This window comes from Podarcis cretensis (assembly GCF_951804945.1).
Source record: "Podarcis cretensis genome assembly, chromosome: 8".
In the NCBI taxonomy this organism is placed as follows: domain Eukaryota; kingdom Metazoa; phylum Chordata; class Lepidosauria; order Squamata; family Lacertidae; genus Podarcis; species Podarcis cretensis.
The window spans coordinates 74,546,932-74,567,479 of record NC_137177.1 but is presented as its reverse complement, the minus strand read 5'-3'; the positions used below and the strand labels follow the sequence as shown (position 1 = coordinate 74,567,479).

Sequence of the window (20,548 nt, the reverse complement as noted above, 5' to 3'; positions counted from 1 at the left end):
CTTTTGGTTCGTATCCAACAGAATCCTACTCTGAGTTGACCCACTAGGTGGCATTCAATGAAGTTTTACTCAGAATAGACCTACTAAAATTATTTAACCAGTTAGCTACATTAGTTTCAACAGGCCAACTGTTACATTTGGTTAATTACCACCCACAGGGTTATATTCAACTAAGTCCTTCATTGAAATGAACTAATCTAAGTTAGTCATGCCCATTAACTTCAATGGGTCTACTCTGAGCAGGACTAGCATTGAATACCACCCAATGAAACTGACGAACCCAGTGGGGTTCTGCTGGTGCAACAAGATTTCTGTTTCCTCTCCACCTAGTTAAACACCCCCAAATAAATCTGCTCTGGAGGGTCCCCCAAACTTTCAGAGCTAATTTAGAGGGTATGGGGGAGGGAAGAGAGAGGAAGATCCATTTTGCACATAGAAATCCTGTGTACCAGCAGAGCTGTTGCATTGGATAAGGCCCAGTGAGACTACTTTGAGTTGGACTAACATAGAAGACGATCCATTAGGATTGTGTGAGAAAAGTGAAGAGCTGAATTCTTTCTTCTGAACAGAGTAAAGCCATTGAATGCAATTGACCCAAGTTAGCTATGTCTATTAACTTCAATGGGTTTACTCTGAGCAGAAATAGCACCGGATGCAACCTAGAGCTTTTAAGCCAGACTGAAAACAGTGCAGTAGAGAGACTGTTTGCACCACGTTATCCTTCACAAGCTTTCATCGCAGCCAATGCCAAGCCAGCTCCATAAATAAGTCAACACTCTCCCCGCCAGCCTGCCGATCACATGCCAGGCTGCTTGGCAGCCCCTCCAGTGTGCAATGATATGTTTACAGCTTTAAATGCGTGCCCCGAGGGCTGCTGTGTATACAAGGTGACTAAATATACAGATTTATTAATATATCTTATTAAAACATAAGACGATAAAGGCAAGAGGCGCTACTAGAAGGGTTGCGCTTGCTTGAAATAATCTCCCTCTCCCCGTTTCTTGACACACACTCATACCCCACTCTTATTCAAAATTGAAATTGAAATAAATCACCCAACTTGCAGGAAATGTTTCGCTTGGTAAAAGATCTAGGGCAGGATTAAATGTTGCAAGATAAAAGAAGCCGTTGCCCAAATTGGCAGCTCCATATCCCCTTGATCAATGGTCACGATGCTCTGTGTTCCTTGCCTGGCCCCTGAACATGATAGGTCCTCTTGCAAAGTAGAGGGATATCCAGTCCTTACCATGGCTCCCAGCACAGACTGGGATCAGAGGGAATTTCATTTCCCATGATCCCATTCTGAGGCCACCACCTCAGGTGATGCCTTCACCCAACGGGCTGAAACATGAAGGAACCCAATGTACTTTCTGTTGGGACTCCCCACCTAGCTGCAGATCCTTTTCCTGACCCTCCTGAGACAACAAGCAGAAGCAACGAGTCTGTGCCCAACCCCATCATTGGAGATGCAGTGTGTGTTTTGAAGGCCTCTTTTCCTTCATCCCTTCTTGGGAACTGGGGTGGACAAATCCTTCCATTTTGGTTTCTCATTTCCCCATTCTTAAGTGGTCCACTTCTGCATTTTTTAAAAGTCCTCTCAAAGACTCGTTTGTGTTGTAGCGGGCATATTCTTTAATCCACCCATATATATTTTTGGTGGGACGCGGGTGGTGCTGTGGGTTAAACCACAGAGCCTAGGACTTGCTGATCAGAATGTCGGCAGTTCGAATCCCCGCGACGGGGTGAGCTCCCGTTGCTCGGTCCCTGCTCCTGCCAACCTAGCAGTTCGAAAGCACGTCAAAGTGCAAGTAGATAAATAGGTACCACTCTGGCGGGAAGGTAAATGGCATTTCCGTGCGCTGCTCTGGTTTCGCCAGAAGCAGCTTCGTCATGCTGGCCACATGACCTGGAAGCTGTACGCCGGCTCCCTTGGCCAGTAAAGCGAGATGAGCGCTGCAACCCCAGAGTTGGTCACGACTGGACCTAATGGTCAGGGGTCCCTTTACCTTTATATATTTTTGGTATGCTATTTTGCTGAACGCAGGTGTTTCCGCAAGCTGTTTTCCTTAATAGGATGTGTTTTGTGATGCTAGTTCCCCCAATACATGCAATTTTTCTTTTCTTTTTTTTGGTTTGAGAACCGCACCACAAAATTCAGAGATTTTAAAAGGATAGCCGTGATTTTACATGTTGTTTTGGAAAGTGCAAACCAGGTAGGTGCACATCAAAATGTAAAACGAACCAAATTTATCTCTTCCCACTTCAGAGGAGGCAAACACGAGTTTACGTTCTGGGAACAGGGCCCTGCTGAGAAGCCAGGAAGAGGCAGGAAAAGCTGGCCTGCTATAACACACATACACACCCCGTCTTCCCCAGTCTGCTGGCTAATGTAAAAGCTTTGCTGAACCAGCACCAGGTCGTTGCTGGACAGCTCCCCTGCTGGACACCTCTCCTGCCAGTACCAGGCTGCTAAATCCATCCCTGCCCACTGCTGACATCTCATAAAATCATAGAGTTGGAAGGGACCCTGAGCTGCCCCTTATGGGGATTGAACCCACGAACTTGGTGTTAACAGCACCACGCTCTAACCAACTGAGCTATCCAGCAGGATCCTGCCCTGCTCAAAGTGAGCAAGTGTGGACTGTTTAAATCACTACCTGCATCCCACACAGGGAGGGCAGAGAAGTGTATCGACGAGGTTAGGAGGCGAAAGAGAGCTCATCATACGGATGCAGAGGGGGGAAATGGATTTGTAACACTTTGTCCTGCCCTAATGGGGTGACTTTGAAACGCAACAAAAGGCCTGGGGGGTGATTCTTAAACAGTCGGGGTGGGAGCCTTTTAAGGTGCAGGCTGGGTGTAGATGGTTAAGTCCACAGTTGCATGTCAAAGTCTCTGGAAAGAAATTAGTGGAAATCTGCCAGCTGCTGTGACGATGCTTGAGCCCAAACACATCCTTTCTGTCTCTTCAGGAGGCTGTGCTTGGTGGGAGCGTGCCCCCCTTCTCTTTCCCCCCGGAGTGGCAAAATCCTGTCAGAAATCACTCTGGCGACGTCACACCAATTACATAAAGCTCCAATCTTGCCTTCCTCGGCCTTTGCATATAGTGAGGCTGGGCACTTGCGGTCAAGCACAGATAATTTAAATAATATACAGTTCTCTTCTCAATTATAATAATTATTAAACTGTTTTTCAACTCAGCCAGAGCCAGCACATAAACACACATACACACAAACACACAAGCCAACAACGATCACTTGAAAGCAAGGCTGGAATGTCAACAAAATTCAGGGATGTGGTGAAGATGGAGAATTTGAAGGATGAATGGATGAAACCCCATTCTGAAAGCGGGGACTCCTTCATCAGCTTTTCCTGCGACTCACAACCCACCTGTTAGAATAACTTTGCAGCTATTCCATTCGTTTTGGGTTGTGTCCAATGCTAGTTGGACTCAGAGTAGACTCATTGACAGTAACGGGATGCTTCAGTCCATTCATTTCAATGGGTCTGTTCTGAGTGGGACATCATAGGCTACAGCCATATAGCTGGATCCTTTGCTTCCCTTGGGAAGGTCTAAGTGGTTCACAGGAGGGACCTGCATAGGTTCCCTGCCAGGAACAGATTTTTTTTTAAAAAACCCCACCAATTGATGTTCAGAGAGAGTAACTGGTCCAAGGGACTTAGTTGCTCTCCATCCATTTTTTTGTGGGACATGCTTTTGCATCTGCAACGGGAAGGCTGATTAAAAAACGGTTCGGCATTAAATTGCAAGAAGCTTTTTAGGCCTTTTTTTTTTTAAAAAAAAAGGAAACCAATTAGGTAGGGTGGAAACAGGAAACAGGAATCCTTTCAGAAGGGAGTCTGCTGTTTCTCAAATCATGCTGGGGGCTGGACTAAGGACCTTCTACACACAAAGCAGGTGCTCTGCTTTGGAACCACCTTTGTTTTTCTTATGCCTTCAGAGACCCACTTACCCACAGTGCACCAAGCCCACCCCCCAGTTCAGATGAGAGTTAGATGTCCTTGGAAGGTTGGTCTTTTCAAAAACAAAACACTGTATCCCGAAGCAAAAGCAAAGTTTTGGATCTCAGAGCCGAGGTTGAGGACGTGAAGGTGTCCTGTGAATATACTGTACTGGGAACGAAATCTAGTCTTTTAGTTTCAGTGGCAAGAACTGTTCTCCTCCCGTGATTTTTGTCTTCTTCTTGAATTATTGCTATGCCGCGGGGAGAAGGGAAAGTATTGTTTGCGTCACTCAGCTGGAGAAGCCTAATGGCAAAGAGAAGGCGATCCCCTGAGACAGAGGTGGCAAAGTCCTCAGCTGCATCTTCATCCCCCTGCCCCCCTGCATCGCGGGTCATCCGGGATTAGACTCCCACCAGCATCCCCATGAAATCGGATCCATTCTGAATGGTGACAGGGGCACCAGCGCTGTTGTCAACAAAGATGGAAGTGTATTGTCCAGGCTGCACCACAAGGGAAGAGAAGAAGAAATAAGAATAGGAATAGGGATAGGAATAAGAATAAGAATTTATTATTTATACCCCGCCCATCTGGCTGGGTTTCCCCAGCCACTCTGGGCGGCTTCCAACAAAGTATTAAAATACAGTAGTCTGTTAAACACTAAAAGAGGGCTGCCTTCAGATGTCTTCTAAAAGTCTGGTAGTTGTTGATTTCTTTAACATCTGGTGGGAGGGCGTTCCACAGGGCAGGTGCCACTACCAAGAAGGCCCTCTGCTTGGTTCCCTGTAACTTGGCTTCTTGCAGTGAGGAAACCACCAGAAGGCCCTCGGTGCTAGACCTCAGCATCTGGGCAGAACGATGGAGGTGGGGACGCTCCTTCAGGTATACTGGACCAAGGCCGTTTAGGGCTTTAAAGGTCAGCACCAACACTTTGAATTGTGCTCGGAAACATACTGGGAACCAATGTACAAGAGAACCACAAGCCCAGGAGTCGCCAGTTTGTTTCCAGGACCGGTTGAAGGTGCTCCCAAATAGCGTTCAAAGCCAGTGTTTCCCAAACTTGGACTACAACTCCCATCGTCCCTACCTAGCTGGCAGGGGGAATGATGGGAATTGTAGTCCAAAAATGGCTGGAGACCCAGGTTTGGGGAACACTGCCCTGAACTATTCAGGGATGAAATACCCAAAAGACCTGCTCCTTCCCTACAGACCTTCTTGGGTGCTGAGATCAGCAGAGGCCGCCTTCTTGCTTGTTCCGCCACCCTCAGGCGTTGGTGGGGGTGGCAGACCAGGAAAGGGCCTTCTCTGTGGAAGGTTGTGGGGCTCCCTCCCCTCCATGACAAAGCACGCTTTGGCTTTCGACACTTGAGGTGCATGTTTTTAGGGCCCATCTTATTTCTATAATTTGCAGCTGTTTTACAGCGTTTTCAGAATTTTAATTGTAATCTGCCCTGAGACAAAATAAAACCTAATAATGGAGATGCCGGGGATTGAACCCAGGACCTTCTGCATGCAGAGCAGATGCCCTACCACTGAGCTATGGTTCTTCCCACCTGCCGAACCTGTTGCATAAAAATGGTGGCCCGAGGGGTGGGAGTCTGTCTCAATTCACTGATGTTCTTTATAGGCTACATTACCACCAGCTCTAAAAGGTCAAGGTAAAGGGACCCCTGACTATTAGGTCCAGTTGTGGGCAACTCTGGGGTTGCGGCGCTCATCTCCCTTTATTGGCCAAGGGAGCCGGCGTACAGCTTCTGGGTCATGTGGCCAGCATGACTAAGCCACTTCTGGCGAACCAGAGCAGCGCACAGAAACACCATTTACCTTCCCGCCAGAGCTGTACCTATTTATCTACTTGCACTTTGACGTGCTTTCAAACTGCTAGGTTGGCAGGAGCAGGGACCAAGCAACGGGAGCTCACCCCGTCGCAAGGATTCGAACCGCCGACCTTCTGATCGGCAAGTCCTAGGCTCTGTGGTTTAACCCACAGCACCACCCGTGTCAATTCACTGGTGCTCTTTATAGGCTACATCACCGCCAGCTCTACAACCCCCTTATACCTGCAGCTGCAGCAATCCGTGGACATAAACGGTGAAGATCTTGCTGTTGCTTTCCAGACCAGCAATAACTTCCAAAGACCTACAAGGTGCAAAAGAAAGGGAGACAGATGTTCACAGACCAGATTCATAGCTTGGCATAGCACAGTGGCTGAGAAGTGGGGTATCTCAAGCTCAAATTCCACAAGCTCTCCATCATTTATAAGGACATAAGAAGAGCCTGCAGGATCAGGCCAATGGCCCATATAGTCCATTTATTCTCACAGTGGCCAACCAGATGCCTGCAAGTAGGCTCTGAGCAGAAGAGCACTCTCCCCTTCTGCCATTTCCAGAAGTTGGCATTTTTTGCCTTTGACCACAGAGACAGAGCATAGTCATCAAGGCCGATAGCCATTCATAGCTCCTAGAATTTGTCCAGTCCTCTTTTCAAGCCACCCAAGTTAGCGGTCCCCACTTCCTCCTGTGGAAGTGAGTTCCGCAGGTTATCTATGTGCTGCCTGAATAAGCTCTTCCTTTCCTCTGTCCCAAAGCTTCCTACATTCAGCTTCTGTTGGGATGTCCACGAGTTCCAGCATTATGAGAGAAGGAGGAAACACTTTCCCCTGTCCCCTTTCTGCATGCTGAGCATAATTTTATAAACTTCTGCCATGTCACCTTTTAGTTGCCTTTCCTCTAAACTTAAAAACAACAACTCCAAATGCATCAACGTTTCCTCATAGGGGAATTGTTCCACCCCCTTGATCATTTGGGTTGCCCCTCCAATTACAGTATGCTCTCATTGTTTCCTCTGTGGTTTCCACCAGCTTGCAAAGCCAGGTGTATTAGCAAGCTGGCCCTAACTTTACTCTGCACCTTTACCCATGAGGAAGCCCCACTGAACACAGTACCAGTTTGCTTCCGGTTGTACAGTGGTACCTCGGGTTACATATGCTTCAGGTTACATACGCTTCAGGTTACAGACTCTGCTAACCCAGAAATATTACCTCGGGTTAAGAACTTTGCTTCAGGATGAGAACAGAAATCGTCCTCCGGCGGTGCAGCGGCAGCGGGAGGCCCCATTAGCTAAAGTGGACCTCCAGAACGAATTAAGTAAACCCAAGGTACCACTGTATATGCATAGGAATGGGCTATTTTAAAGTTTTGTTCAACTTCCTCCAAATTATCTTGGGGGAAAATGTCTGTGTGGGGAACCTCTGGCCCTGTACCTTTGCTGAACTACAACTCTCCTTATCCCTCTGGCCGCTGGCCACGCCTGCTGGAATTTGTAGTGTGGCAACATCTGGAGGACCAGAGGTTCCCCACACAGTCAGTTTTGGAAGATAATTTGGAGGAAATGGAGCAAAACAAAATGGAGATGTTTCAGCAACAAACACATTAATTTAAATTTCTTCCATCCATCCCTGGGTTCTAAGGTAGATGACTAACCAAGTAAAAAAATGATGGGTTGTAGCCAAATAAGTTCTGCTCAGAGCATACCTGTTGAAATGAATGAACCTAAGTTAAACGTGACCCTTAATGTTAACCTAAGTTAGATGTGACCATTAATGTCGCGTCCATTGAAATTAATGACCACAGCCAACTTAGGGTCTACTTTGAGGCGGGTGTTGCTGTGTACAACAGAAAAGGTCTAGTCTGAGGAGGATTAAAGTTGGCTGCTGTGATGGGATGATGAGCTGCTTGTGCGTAAAAGCTTAGTCCCTCAGGGTTTGCTCAGCTTAGCAAAACTCTGTCTTTAGCGGAGCCCTTAAGCATGGCTCCCTCAGTCGCTGGCAGAATCCGACAGTGGGCGTTTGCGGAATCTCTTCCAACATAAAAGCTCCTTAACGGAAACGCGTCTTCTGGACTCTCGGCGTGACAGTTTCCGGCGAGGTGTGGGTGTCCCTATAGGAGGTCCTGAAACCTCCTCACTGTTTTCGCTGGAAGTGTCCCAGAGCCCTTCTTCCGACTCCCTTTCCCTCGGAGCTCCTTCTCTCCCCCTGCTGGTTCCTTCCTCTGCTGTTAAGTCTCTCCTAACCTCCTTGAGCCCTTCCACCACCTGCTCTGATGGCAGTTCCCTGACAGCTGCAACCCCTAAATTAGCCACGCCGGTTCATTTCAATGGGTCTACTCTGAGTAGGACCGATATTGGCTACAACCCCCCATGTTTACGACATGCTCTTCGCTCTCAGCAGTTTTGCCAGCTGATGGCTCGTTTGGGCTTGCTCTCCTACCGACATTGCAACAGGTCTCATGCCCTCCGGAGGCAGGTTGCCCCACCCTGCAGGTGCAAGCGAAGCCCTAATAAAGGGGCACTGCCAGGTTGGGCAGGTGGTAGAGGCATGCCCCGAGCCAGCCGATGCCCTGGCCTCGTCATGTTTCATAAGAGGTGAGGCAACCCATGGGAACGGAAACCATAGCCTCACTCCACTGCTCCCAGTTTCCACAGCCGCCATGCCAAAAACCAACTCCAACGTTCACCTGAATCCACCCCTATCCAGAGACGGTCCAAGAACAACAGCCCCCTGACTTGCTGGAGGCTCTCTTCCACCTCTGTTTCAGCAACTGGAGTAGCCTTTACAAGCATGGCCAATTGCTCCAAAGCTGAAGAAGAGACACTGGCTTGGTGGGTAGGCCACCTGTCCAACATCTCCTGATAGGACCGGGAAATATTCACATCTGAAACCCCGGAGGGTCTACTGAGCATCTTTTACATTATGTTTCATTTTGCCCGTTGTATGATTCACCCAGAGCTAGATTTGTCTCCCCTTTTCAGATCGCCTTAGAAAGTCAACCGGATGATTCGAAAATTAAATGGTTTTGGCAAATGTCGAAATGTGCATCAGCTACAGGGTGACACTATTTGTACTAGCACAAGAAAGGTAAGAGCAACTTTTCTGGTTTGTGCAAGTGCCAAAGCCCAGAGATGCTGAATAGAAGGAACGTTCCTATATTTTGGACATTGTAGATTTGTCCTGGTCTGGTGGCATGCAATGTCTTTAGTTCTGTAGCTGTGTGATTTCTGCTCATACTGTATTGTGATGGGCCACTGGGCTATAAACAATAAAATTTATTTTTAAAAAACTAAGCTAGTGTTTATCTTCACACCAGTGTGGTGCAGTGACTGGAGTGTTGGACTAGGACCTGGGAGACCAGGGCTCAAATCCCCAAGCAGCCATGAAACTCACTGGGTGGCCTTGGGCCTGGTGCAACCTCTCAGCCTAACCTACCTCACAGGGTTGTTGTGAGGACAAAATGGGGAGGAAGAAAGGAACCATGTACACACCACCTCAAGTTCCTTGTGGGATAGAAATGCGAAAAATGAAAATAAACTTGGTGGAACTGTGCATTAAAGTGCATATAAGGGAAAATGGTAAACAAATATGCATTATATCAGGGGAAATGGCTTGCAAAACAAAAGATGTGTATTCGGCAAAGCTGCATATGAAAATGGATACATTAGGAGAAATTCTCACAAAACAGCAGATGAAATGTGGAGAACTGACTGTAAGGCCGGAAAAATGAGAAAACGAAATGGGACACATCCTCTCTCCCCTAATTAGGCATTTTGGCCCTAGCTTAAAACGTATCTGTTCACCCAGATTTTCCCCATGGAAAACATCAACTGGCTGCGTTGATGTATTAAGCTCCTGGCTTGCGGTGGATTTTGTGTCCGTGTTATGAATGCAATTTATTGCTGACTCTGTTCTTCCCTGCTGAGGTATCTGCCAAACTATCAGGTTCGAGGGGTTTCTGCCATCTCCCAGCATCCACTGCTACTAATAACAGCAACATGCAAGCTCCATGGCGTCTTTTGGGAAAGCCAACGAAGTCTATGAACGAGGCCTGGTCTGTTTTTTTTTTTAATTCTTCAGCATTCCACACCTTCTTCACTGTTCCTCCAATAAAAGTGTTTAAATTAGAACTTTAACAGCGAGATCGGTTCCATCTGAGTCACGAAGAGGAAGGTGGGGAGGGGGGACTTTGGCACAGCCGCGTTCCCAAACCTTTCTTCCAGCTCCACTTTTTGGCTTCTGTGGGGTTTCAAGAGTTGCCAGCAGAGACCCGTTCAGAGGACATTTCCCCCACTTTTGTTTTGACAGAGTTGTGGCGAGTGTGGCGGACAAAGAACAAATCAGGAAAGAGAAAAGGCCCAAAATGGCCGTTCTTGTGCAAGGAAAGCATGGGGGGTGTTTTAGAAAGGGCTGGGGGAACACCACTGCCCTCTGCCAAATGAACTGCAGATCTCTAAGCTTTTCCAATGAGGCCTACTGAGGAGACACAGCCCTTTCAATTGAGAAGCTGCAGGCCTTCAGAAGAGCTGCAGATGGTTGCCATGGGAGACAGGTCTGAATGCACAAGGCTGCCATATTTTTGTGCACGGCAGCCATTCCGACCCGCGAATGCTCCAGAATGAGTCAACTTCCAAAGAACCATCCAAAACAAAGATGGCCGCCGTGGGCCAGGGTAAGCCATGAACCCTGAAGAAGAGAAGATGAAGGGGAGACCACGAGAGGATTGAAGGGTTGTCCTGAGGCAAATCGAGCAGGTGCATTTTCTGTCGCTCCAGCGCGAAGGAGCGTGGGGGGTGGAAACGGCAGGAAAGTCAATTTCGGCTAAAAGATAGGAGCAGTGCCTAACTGATAAGAGCGGTGAAACAGAGTGCTTTGCTCTGCTTCACAGAAGGTTTTTATACAGAAACTGGTTAGTCAGGGAAGCAGCATGGAGAAGAAGGCTATTAAGTATGATATCTATGTTCTGCCTTCATTGTTGGAAGCAAGATGTCTACTTGCTGGCATTCACAAGTAGGGAGAGTAGCGGTTGCACTCAGGGCCTGTTTGCAGGATTTCCAGAAGAAGCATTTGGTTGGCAGGGTGTTAGACTAGATGGGCTTTTGGTCTGATCCAGCAGGCTTTAGTTATGTTCTTAATTTCCATGGGCCCTGTTTTGGTGGGGTTTCCTGTAGGTATCTGGATGAACACTGAGAGAACAGGATGCCTGACCCCAATGGGCCATTGGCCTCATCCAGCAGAGCTTTTCTCATTATCTTAGTTGCCTCCAGCATTGAAGATCTTGCGCCCAGCAGAGGGTGGAGCAAAATGACCTCCAATTTCCCTTTTGACTCCTATTATTTAATCCTATTCATAATGTGCTGGTGTTATTCTGAGAAGCATAAGTTGAGTGTATTTCAGGGAGGAAAGAATGGCTGGGATATTGCTATTGTTGTTGTTCTTATTGTTACTTCAATTATCCATTGAGAAAGAAACCTTAGATTAGGTTTTAGATTAAAGATGCTAGATGCTGGAACAAGGATGGGGGACCCTTTTTCATTCCAAGGTCTGCATTCCCTTCTGGGGGTCACATGCCAGTGGTAGGCGGAGCCAGAGGTAAAAGTGGGCGGAGCAGTGGGTTTTAAAATGAGCTTTGCGCATTAGGCTGGTTTCAACACCCACCCCTCTCTTGCAGGCATGAGTTCAGAGTTCAAGGACATGTTCCAGCCAGGCAAAGGTGCTCAAGGAAGGTACAAAGCAGGGCTGGGGAGAGACCTAGCTGGGGAGGGTGTGCGGCCTGGGGAGAGTCCTGAGAGCTAGACACAAAGAGCTGGAAGACCACATTCGGACAATGATCCAAAGGTTCCCCACCTGTGTCCTGAGATGGTATTGCAGCAGCATCCCAGTGACTTACGTGTTGCGATGACAGAGGGATTCGATGCAGATCAGCACCCGGACGTTGTCTCTTGCTCGAAGCTGTAGTTTACTTTTCAGCTCACTGTGGTCTTGGAGAAAAAGAAAAGGAAGGAGGGTATGTAATGAATATAGAGATGTGTGCACAGAAATTAGCCTTGGATGCAAATTTAACATCCAACATTTATTGCCCCACCCACTTCTGCCTCTGGCATGTGGCCCTTGGAAGGTTGCCCAGAAGCAAATTTGGCCCCTCGGGCATAAATAATGTCCCTATGTTAGAGGAACCAGCTTCCGTAGGGTTAGATTTGACCTTCTTTTTTCAAGACCGTACTGGCTGTGAAACGAAGGCAAAAGGACATGTTATCTGCCAGCAGCAAGAGTTCCCACTCACCAATGTGGACGTTGGCCGAAAACTGATAAATGCCAGATATAGATGCTGTAAATCTCCCGGTGGTTAAGTTCAAACCAGATCCCCGGAGGAACGCTCCTTTGGCCGAAGGCTAGGGAGAAAAAGAACACCATCACAAATCCAACGAGACCCTGGCCACCGCCTCCATTGCTCCCCTTCTCTCTATTTCATAACACACAGAAGCTTTCTTGTGTTGTGTCTTTGACTTTAAACATCACCAGACCACTTTACATTCAAGAATCGCAGGGTTGTATCCACCTTAAGTTTAACATTTAATCTTTCCCCTCAGTTAAGCCTTTCACCAAAAATGGCACCATTCGTCTCGTTTGCCCACTGTAACAAAATCATAACATCCGTAATACCAAGTAATCACATAAGAATCATAAGGCTGTAGAGTCAGAAGAGTCATCTAGGCCAACCCCACGCAACACAAGAATCTTTTTTGCCCAAAGTGTGTCTCGGACCGATAGTCTCTGTAGTGGGGTATGGGGTTGCTTGTGCGTAAAGCGCAAACTGCTCCAGGCTGAGTAGTTTGGACAAAACTTTCCCCCCAGGCTGGACAGTCAGTGCACCATGACTGTCTCAATCACTGGAAGAATCCGTCAGTGGGCGTTTCCTGAATTTCCTCCAACATAAGAGTTCTTTCACACCCAATCGTCATCTCCCTTCTCTGCGCGAAAGCTGTCTGCGCAGAGTGGGCGTCCCCAGAGGAGGTCCTGTGCTCTCCCCGCTGGTTCCACTAGAAGAGTCCTGGAGCCTTCTCTCCGCACCTCCCTCGGACTCCCCTTTCTCTCTGGTGTCACCTCTATCTCCTTCCCCAGCAGAAGCGTCCTCTCTCCCTTTGCTGGTTCCCTCTCCAGCATCATCATTAGGGAGCCCCAGCGCCACCCTTGGCTCCGATGGCAGTTCCCTGACAGTCTCACACTCTATCAACTGAGCTATCCCAGGAACGTGGTTGTGACATTATTCCACCTGGCTCATTTCACTGCAAAGAAAACACAATGCAAATGTGGGGTTGAGGCAGGGAGCCATAATCAATTATGTATCATTTGCTGATCATGTTCGCCCAATTGACTTCCGTTCCAGATGTAGGACGAACAAGTATACATTGGCCATTTCTGCTCCCGTTTCTGTTTTGTCAAAATTCTCCAACCTCGCTCTATACACACACTCCTAGCCCTACTGAATCACTTTCTTCTGCGCCATTGGGGAGGGCTTAGCGACCTTTGTTTTTCTTTGCCTTCATCTCTACAGTTTTTTTGGGGGGACCAACCGAGGAGGCCTAAAGAGCGCTCCCCACCTCCCACTCTGGGTTTAGCTGTTGCCATGCAAGGGAGAGGTCTCCAGTTGCAAAGCTGGCAGCAAAGATTATCGGACTTAGCCTAAAATAAACTCAGTGCGGGTGTTTATTGTTATCTTTGGCTCCTGCGGTGTGGGTTTGGCTCAAGTCAGGGAGGAGGAGAAAATTAGCTTTAATGTGCCAAGGAAAGAAAAAGCCCATTAATTGGAGGTTCTGCTGTTGCTGCAACATCAGAATTTGGGTGGTGTTTTTTTTTTCAGGAGAGAGAGAAAGCTGGTTTTGCCTAGGTAACTTTATTACTATTAGTAATTATTGTTACTGTTAATAATATTTATTATTACTACTACTATTAATATTTTAATTGTTGTTACTACTACTACTAATAATAATAATATTGTAATTGTTGTTACTACTACTACTAATAATAATATTTATGATGATGATGACCATTATATGGTGTTTGGCCCAAGGGTCCCAGCATATTAATACAACAACATTAAGGGTAAAAAAATAATATACAATAGATCCTCCATCCGATAAGACTGCAATCCTAATGGGCATGTCGTCGGCCACTGTGAGAAGATGTTGAACTAGATGGACCATTGGCCTGATTCAGCTGCAGGGCTTTTCATACGTTCTTATGGATGAGCATGACAGATGTAGGTCCATTAATTTCGGTGGCTCTATCTCTGAGAAGGACTTAGTGGGATGTGGCCCATCGTAAAAGGATGGATAAAACACAGCTAAAATCCACAAAACTGGCAGATATATGTAATATATTTATCAATACAAATCAGATAAAATGAGTGGGTTGCTTGAGTTAGCTCAACAGCTACAGAGCTAGAGCAAACCTACATAGAATCATAGAATTGTAGAGTTGGAAGGGACGCTGAGGATCATCCATTCCAACCCCCCGCAACGCAAAGCTATACAGCTGTCCCATACAGGGATCGAACCTGCAGCCTTGGCATTATCTTTTCTTTTTTTTAAAAAAAATAATTTTTATTAACTGGCCAATCACATCAAATTAAATCACATCATATAAATTCCGAATTACAAAGCCAAATTTTTAAATTTTGTTGGGGGAACCCATACTTCAAGATCCAAAGGGGAATTCAGATCATCTTCTTATTACTGCGTTAATGTCCAAATCAGTCCCAATCAGTCCAAACAAAGTTCATAATTCTATCCAGTCTTATCTTGGTGTTGCCACATCATATCTTGTTCGTATAATTTCTCTTTTTCCTTTACGATCTCTTCTGTTAGTCTCCTTAAGCCGATAGCAAGTGTAATAATCCTGTGTGGATTTCCCGTTCCTCCACTAAGTCCAGATGGTTTCCATATATCTCCTTCGTAGATAACATCACTTTATCCATCGTAAATTTTGGCATTTGTCGCTCTTAAGTCCCACCGAGGAGTTGATTCACGATATGTAAACAACTCTATTTCTCTCGTTCTCCTCCCAGACCCAAGAGCTCCCACAATGCCTCACAAAATGGCGAACGGCATTTTTTCCTGACTGCGTCACTCCAAAACTCTTAGCTTTCCAGCTTCATCTTGAAACATTGCTTTGGATCGAAAGTTTATCTCCACACAGCCTTAAATCCACAGCTTAAGTCCTTAATTTCTGACTCATTAGGGGAGGGGGATTCTTGTTAAATCACATAAAAAGGTAGAGGCAGGTTTTTCCCCCCCTCCCCCCCCAGTCATTACCGTATCTTGACGTTCTTCTCGTATTTTATTGTTGTCTTGTTATCAGAGATCTCTTCTGTCAGCAGTATTTACTCCCCTTTTTCCTTGATGTATGTGCAATTAATCATGTCCAAATTATTTCTTTTAAAGATCATTGCAACCAGCGGCGCGAATCGGGGACGGCGTCGAGGAGTGCCGAAAATCCCACAGGAGGGCTTTGTGCCTAGTGCCCCCACTCCCACAAATTCGGGGGTGGTATAGGGCACAGCAGGCAAGGGCCGTCCCCCCCATAATCCTGGGGGGGTTAAGGAGGCTAATTACCCCCATCATAGCCTCCAAATTACCTCGTGTGGGTCGGAGAGATGTTATTGTCAGCCATCTTCCGATGCGCCACCTAGTGGCCCCCCCGCAGCCTTGGCATTATCAGCACTGTGATGCGTCTGTTGGAAGGCTGTACCACTTTGGAGAGTAGGACGGTAGAGAGCAATATCAAGCCAAAGGCCATGCATAAGACAGCTTTGATTCTTCTCAGTTGCTTATTTGACACCCCTAGTATATGGTATGGGCCCTTCCACTCCCCTTTTCAAATCTCTCTGTATGTGTGTGTGTCCCCCTCCAATCTGTTAGGCAGAAGCTGCCAACCCATTTTTGGCAGCTCTGTTCCTTCCCCCCTTTCGTTAAAAGCAATTAAACTAAAACGGAGGCAGCGACTTAATTCCCCCGAAACCGCGGACTTGAAATGGAAGGCAATTTTCCGGCACCAGTAAATTACTGCTTGATAAAACATTCCTGTTTCTTCACGTCTTTCCCTCTCTCTCTCTCTCCCTCTACAGCTTCGCCATACTCTCCCTCTCTGTCTCTTGCAGAATGAAAGGACATCGACATAGTGCCCCCATTCCTTATGAGGACTTGAGCTCGGCAGTAGAGCATCTGCTTCACCAGAACCATGAAGATATAATAAGAGCCTAAGCAGAGCCCTGCTGGATCAGGCCAAAGGTCCATCTAGTCCAACATCCTGCTCTCAGGTTGGCCAACCACAGGCTCATTATGGGAAGCCCACAAGCAGAAACTCAGAGCTCTCCCCAGTTGTGATTCCCAGCCACTGTTATCCTGCAGCATCCTGCCTCCATCAGTAGTGGGAGAACATAGCCATTGTGGCTGGTAGCCATTGGTAGCCATTGAATCAGAGAATCAGAGAGTTGGAAGGGACACCAAGGGTCATCTAGTCCAGTGTTTCCCAACCTTGTGCCTCCAGCTGTTTTTGAACTACAACTCCCATCATCCCTGACTAGCAAGACCAGTGGCAAGGGATGATGGGAATTGTAGTCCAAAAACAGCTGGAGGCACAAGGTTGGGAAACACTGATAGTCCAACCCCCTGCAGTGCTGGCATCTCAGCTAAAGCATCCATGGCAGGCGGCCGCCCAACCTCTGCTTAAAAACCTCCAAGGAAGTGTCATGTGACAAAGACACATGAAAGCAGAAGCAGCAAAGCAGGCTGGGAAGTGCTGGGACTGCACAAAGTTATTCAGGGCCTACTAAAGTTATTCAGGCTTAACTGCTAACTGTTGAGTCACTCTGACATGTGTCTCATTCTCCTTATAAATAGCAGCCATTTTCTCTGTGTGTTCTCTGTAAGATTTCAGTCAGAGTCAGTCTGCCTCAGTTGTGAGCAGAGTCAGAATGTAATCTCAGTCAAACGGTTTGGAACCATGTTGTTTATGAAGAAGTTTATTTTAACTCAGTAAAGCTCTTATTCTTTCACTTAAAAACTCTGCATTATTAATTTACGCTGCACGTCAGGAAGGAGAGTCCACCACCTCCCAAGGGAGACCATTCCACTGTCAAACAGCTCATACTGTCCGGCTTTAGTCGGAATCTCCTTTCTTGTAACTCAAAGCCATGGGTTCGAGTCCTACCCTCCAGGGCAGGAGAAAACAAGCTTGCTCCATCTTCCATTAGACAGCCCTTGAGATATTCGAAGACGGCTATCATATCTCCTCTCAGTCTCCTCTTTCCCTATGCTAAACATACCCATGTCCTTCATGAATTTGTCGAATCTTCTAGTAAAGATATCTAGGAGGAGAATGATGAATGAGAGCCCTGACAGATTAGACCCAAACTAGGGAACTGGCTCCTGGGGCCCGAGGCACTATGGACCCACAATCTTTTTTTTTTTTAAGGGGCTGGGCCCCCTCAGTATTCAGAGGGACCCACACGTGACATCAGGACTTTGGGTCGGGCCCCTTCAATTGTCCAGAGAAGTTGGCGCCTCTGGGCCCAACACACAACACAGGCCAGCACCGTGTTCCCACAGTGGCCAACCAGGCGGCCCTCTGGGAACCCCACAAGCAGGGCTGGAGTGGAACAGGTCTCTCTCCCCACTTCGGATTCCCAAGGACTTTGCGTTCAGTCTGCAGATACGCCCGAAGACAGAGGTGATGAAATGCCGTCTTGACAAGGCCCTATTTTCCCTTTCGTCGCCAGGATGCCCTCTCATCCTGCTGTCGGCGCCCATAGCAACTGTGCCGCAGACTCACGGCTACGTTTGTGCCCCGAACACGCCCTGCTCAGGCCCACAAGTGCTGGCACCAGCGTACCCCTTGGCACGGGCAGGCCCCAGGAATCCGCCAAACATAATTAAGAAAGGACTGACTCCCTCCATTACAGCCCCTGATGGCTATTAAGATGTCTTAAGTCTCCCTCTCTCCACGCCAATTAGCATGGCACCAGGATTATCCTTCCAGAGAACTTTGCCCCCCCCCCCTTCCAACCTCCATATGCAGAGATTTTACTTTTAGAGGCTCTTGGCAATTCACTGAGCTTGAAGAATTGCTCTAGGACTCAAACTTGCCATTCCAAGGCTGAGAGGGTTATGAAATCCTTAAATGATTTCATAAACAAACTACAAACTTAGGCCACATTCTCACTTTTAAAACACTATAATATCACTTTGAACAGCCATGGCTTCCCCCAAAGGATTCTGGGAGCTGCCGTTGGCTATAGGTGCTGAGAGTTTCGAGGAGACCCCCTATCCCTCCCCCTGAGTTATGATTCCCCACATGGTTTAACAATCAACTCTTCTTCCTGGTGAACTCTGGGAAAGGTAGTTCTTTGAGGGAGAACAGGGGTCTCCTCACAGCTCTCAGCACCCTTAACAGATGACAGCTCCCAGAATCCTTCGGGGGAAGTAGCCATGGCCTAAGTTAGTCCTTAACATCAGTGGGTCTACTCTAATCGGGACTAGCCTTGGCTACAACCCAATACGTGCCTCACACCGTCCGATAACGCCCACTAGTTAAAGAGATGTGGTCTCCTCACCATCTGGAAGTTCTGGAGTTCCATCAAAGTCTTCTTGTCCACAACGATCTGGCCCTTGAGTTTGCAGTGAAAAGCCTCCTCCACTCGCCGGTAGGGGGAGGCCTCCTCCAGGGAGAGCAGCAAAGGGGGTGCCTCGCTCAGGGGGGTTGGCAAAGCTGGAGGGGCCCGCCGCTCGGTGGCTTCTGTAAGAAAAAGGGGGGAAAATAGGAGGCCATCTTGTTGGCCCTGAGAATCCAGCTTCTCTGTCCACCTAGAAGAGTGAGTTTGGCTGACCATCAAGTTCAAGTTAGTTTTATTGCGGCAAAAGCCAGTGACACAGAACACCACAAGATCAGACAAAAGAAAATCAACAACAACATAAAAAAAAAATTACACAAGGGAACTTCGCAGTGTGCTGACCATCCATTTACAGCACTTTGTCCTGCCCTCCAAAGAATTCTGGGAACTGTAGTTTGCCCCTTCCCCACAGAACTACAATTCCCAGCCCCCTATACAAACTAAAGTTCCCAGGAGGAGTCATGTGCTTTAAACATATGGTGTTGTACAGCCTTAGGCCCTAGCGACACCATACATTTAAAGCGCTCTTGTATTGAACTCCTGTTTGCAAATGTCCCATTGGGGTATCTGGTTGGCCACTGTGAGATCAGTTCGCTGGTCTATCTAGAGCAGGGTTTCCAAAACTTGGATCTCCAGCTGTTTTGGGACTACAATTCCCCTCATCCCTGACCACTGGTCCTGCTAGCTAGGGATGGTGGGAGTTGTAGTCCCAAAACAGGTAGCGTTTGAGAAGCAGTGGTCCAGATGGACCCATTGGCCTGATCCCAGCAGGGAGCCTCTTCTGATGTTCTGAACATGCTTCAGATGAGGCTTAAATGTATGGTGCTAATGGAGGTGAAAGAGGAGAGCGCAAAATATGGTCTGAAGCTCAACATCAAAAAAACTAGGATCATGGCCACTGGTCCCATCACCTCCTGGCAAATAGAAGGGGAAGAAACAGAAGCAGTGAAATATTTTAGTTTCTTGGGCTCCATGATCACTGCAGATGGTGACAGCAGTCACAAAATTAAAAGATGCCTGCTTCTTGGGAGAAAAGCAATGACAAACCTAGACAGCATCTTAAAAAGTAGAGACATCACCTTGCCAACAAGAGGATTCTGGGAATTGTTCAGGGTGCCAAGAGTTGTGAGGAGGTCCCCATTCCCCTCAGAGAGCTGTTTCTTAGTCAATTCCTCTTTACAGGGAACTCTGGGAATTGTAGCTCTGCAAGGGCGAAATAAAGGTCTCCTAACAACTCTTAGGACATCACCTTGCCAACAAAGGTCCGTATAGTTAAAGCCATGGTTTCCCCAGTAGTGAAGTATGGAAGTGAGAACTGGACCATAAAGAAGGCTGATCGCCGAAGAATTGATGCTTTTGAATTATGGTGCTGGAGGAGACTCTTGAGAGTCCCATGGACTGCAAGAAGATCAAACCTATCCATTCTTAAGGAAATCAGCCCTGAGTGCTCACTGGAAGGACAGATCCTGAAGCTGAGGCTCCAAGACTTTGGCCACCTCATGAGAAGAGAAGACTCCCTGGAAAAGACCCTGATGTTGGGAAAGATGGAGGGCACAAGGAGAAGGTGACGACAGAGGACGAGATGGTTGGACAGTGTTCTTGAAGCTACCAGCATGAGTTTGACCAAACTGCGGGAGGCAGTGGAAGACAGGAGTGCCTGGCGTGCTCTGGTCCAGGGGGGTCACAAAGAGTCGGACACGACTAAACGACTAAACAACAACAACAACAACAAGAGAGCCATAGTAAAAAAAAATGAGGGCTTGAGAAAAAGAAGGAGAGAGGAAGATGCTGCCGCCTGAGCTTGGAAGGAGGCCAGCCTCTCTTGAACCCACGTACCTTTTAACATCTTCTTGAACTCCTGCAGCAAGACTTCCTGGGTGACTTCTGCCCCTGGAGCCCCCGGGGGTCCTGGAGGGCCTGGGGGACCTGGAGGTCCAGCAGGGCCACGCTGAAAGAAAGAAGAATGTTTGGGGAGAGGGAGGGGATTCAGAAACCTTATTTGTGATAAATATGCTAGCCTGGTTTATTTTATTTGACTCCTTCATTTCATAGATTCGATATCCCACCTTTCTCCCAAGTTGGGTTTC

General features: G+C 47.4%; 1 protein-coding gene across 3 annotated transcripts in view; it reads right to left on the bottom strand.

Moving 5' to 3' along the window:
- Window positions 1-892: 892 nt before the first annotated feature.
- C1QTNF12 (C1q and TNF related 12) overlaps window positions 893-20,548 on the bottom strand; it is a 41,969-nt gene continuing 22,313 nt past the window's right edge. For all 3 annotated transcript variants that reach the window (XM_079987226.1, XM_079987227.1, XM_079987228.1), the window contains 6 exons: window positions 20,298-20,409; window positions 18,405-18,586; window positions 12,075-12,183; window positions 11,682-11,772; window positions 6,024-6,102; window positions 893-4,466 (listed from right to left, as the gene is read on the bottom strand). In XM_079987226.1, coding sequence (XP_079843352.1) covers window positions 4,368-4,466; window positions 6,024-6,102; window positions 11,682-11,772; window positions 12,075-12,183; window positions 18,405-18,586; window positions 20,298-20,409 — 672 coding nt within the window. In that variant the 3' untranslated portion in view covers window positions 893-4,367. The remainder of the gene's footprint in view (window positions 4,467-6,023; window positions 6,103-11,681; window positions 11,773-12,074; window positions 12,184-18,404; window positions 18,587-20,297; window positions 20,410-20,548) is intronic.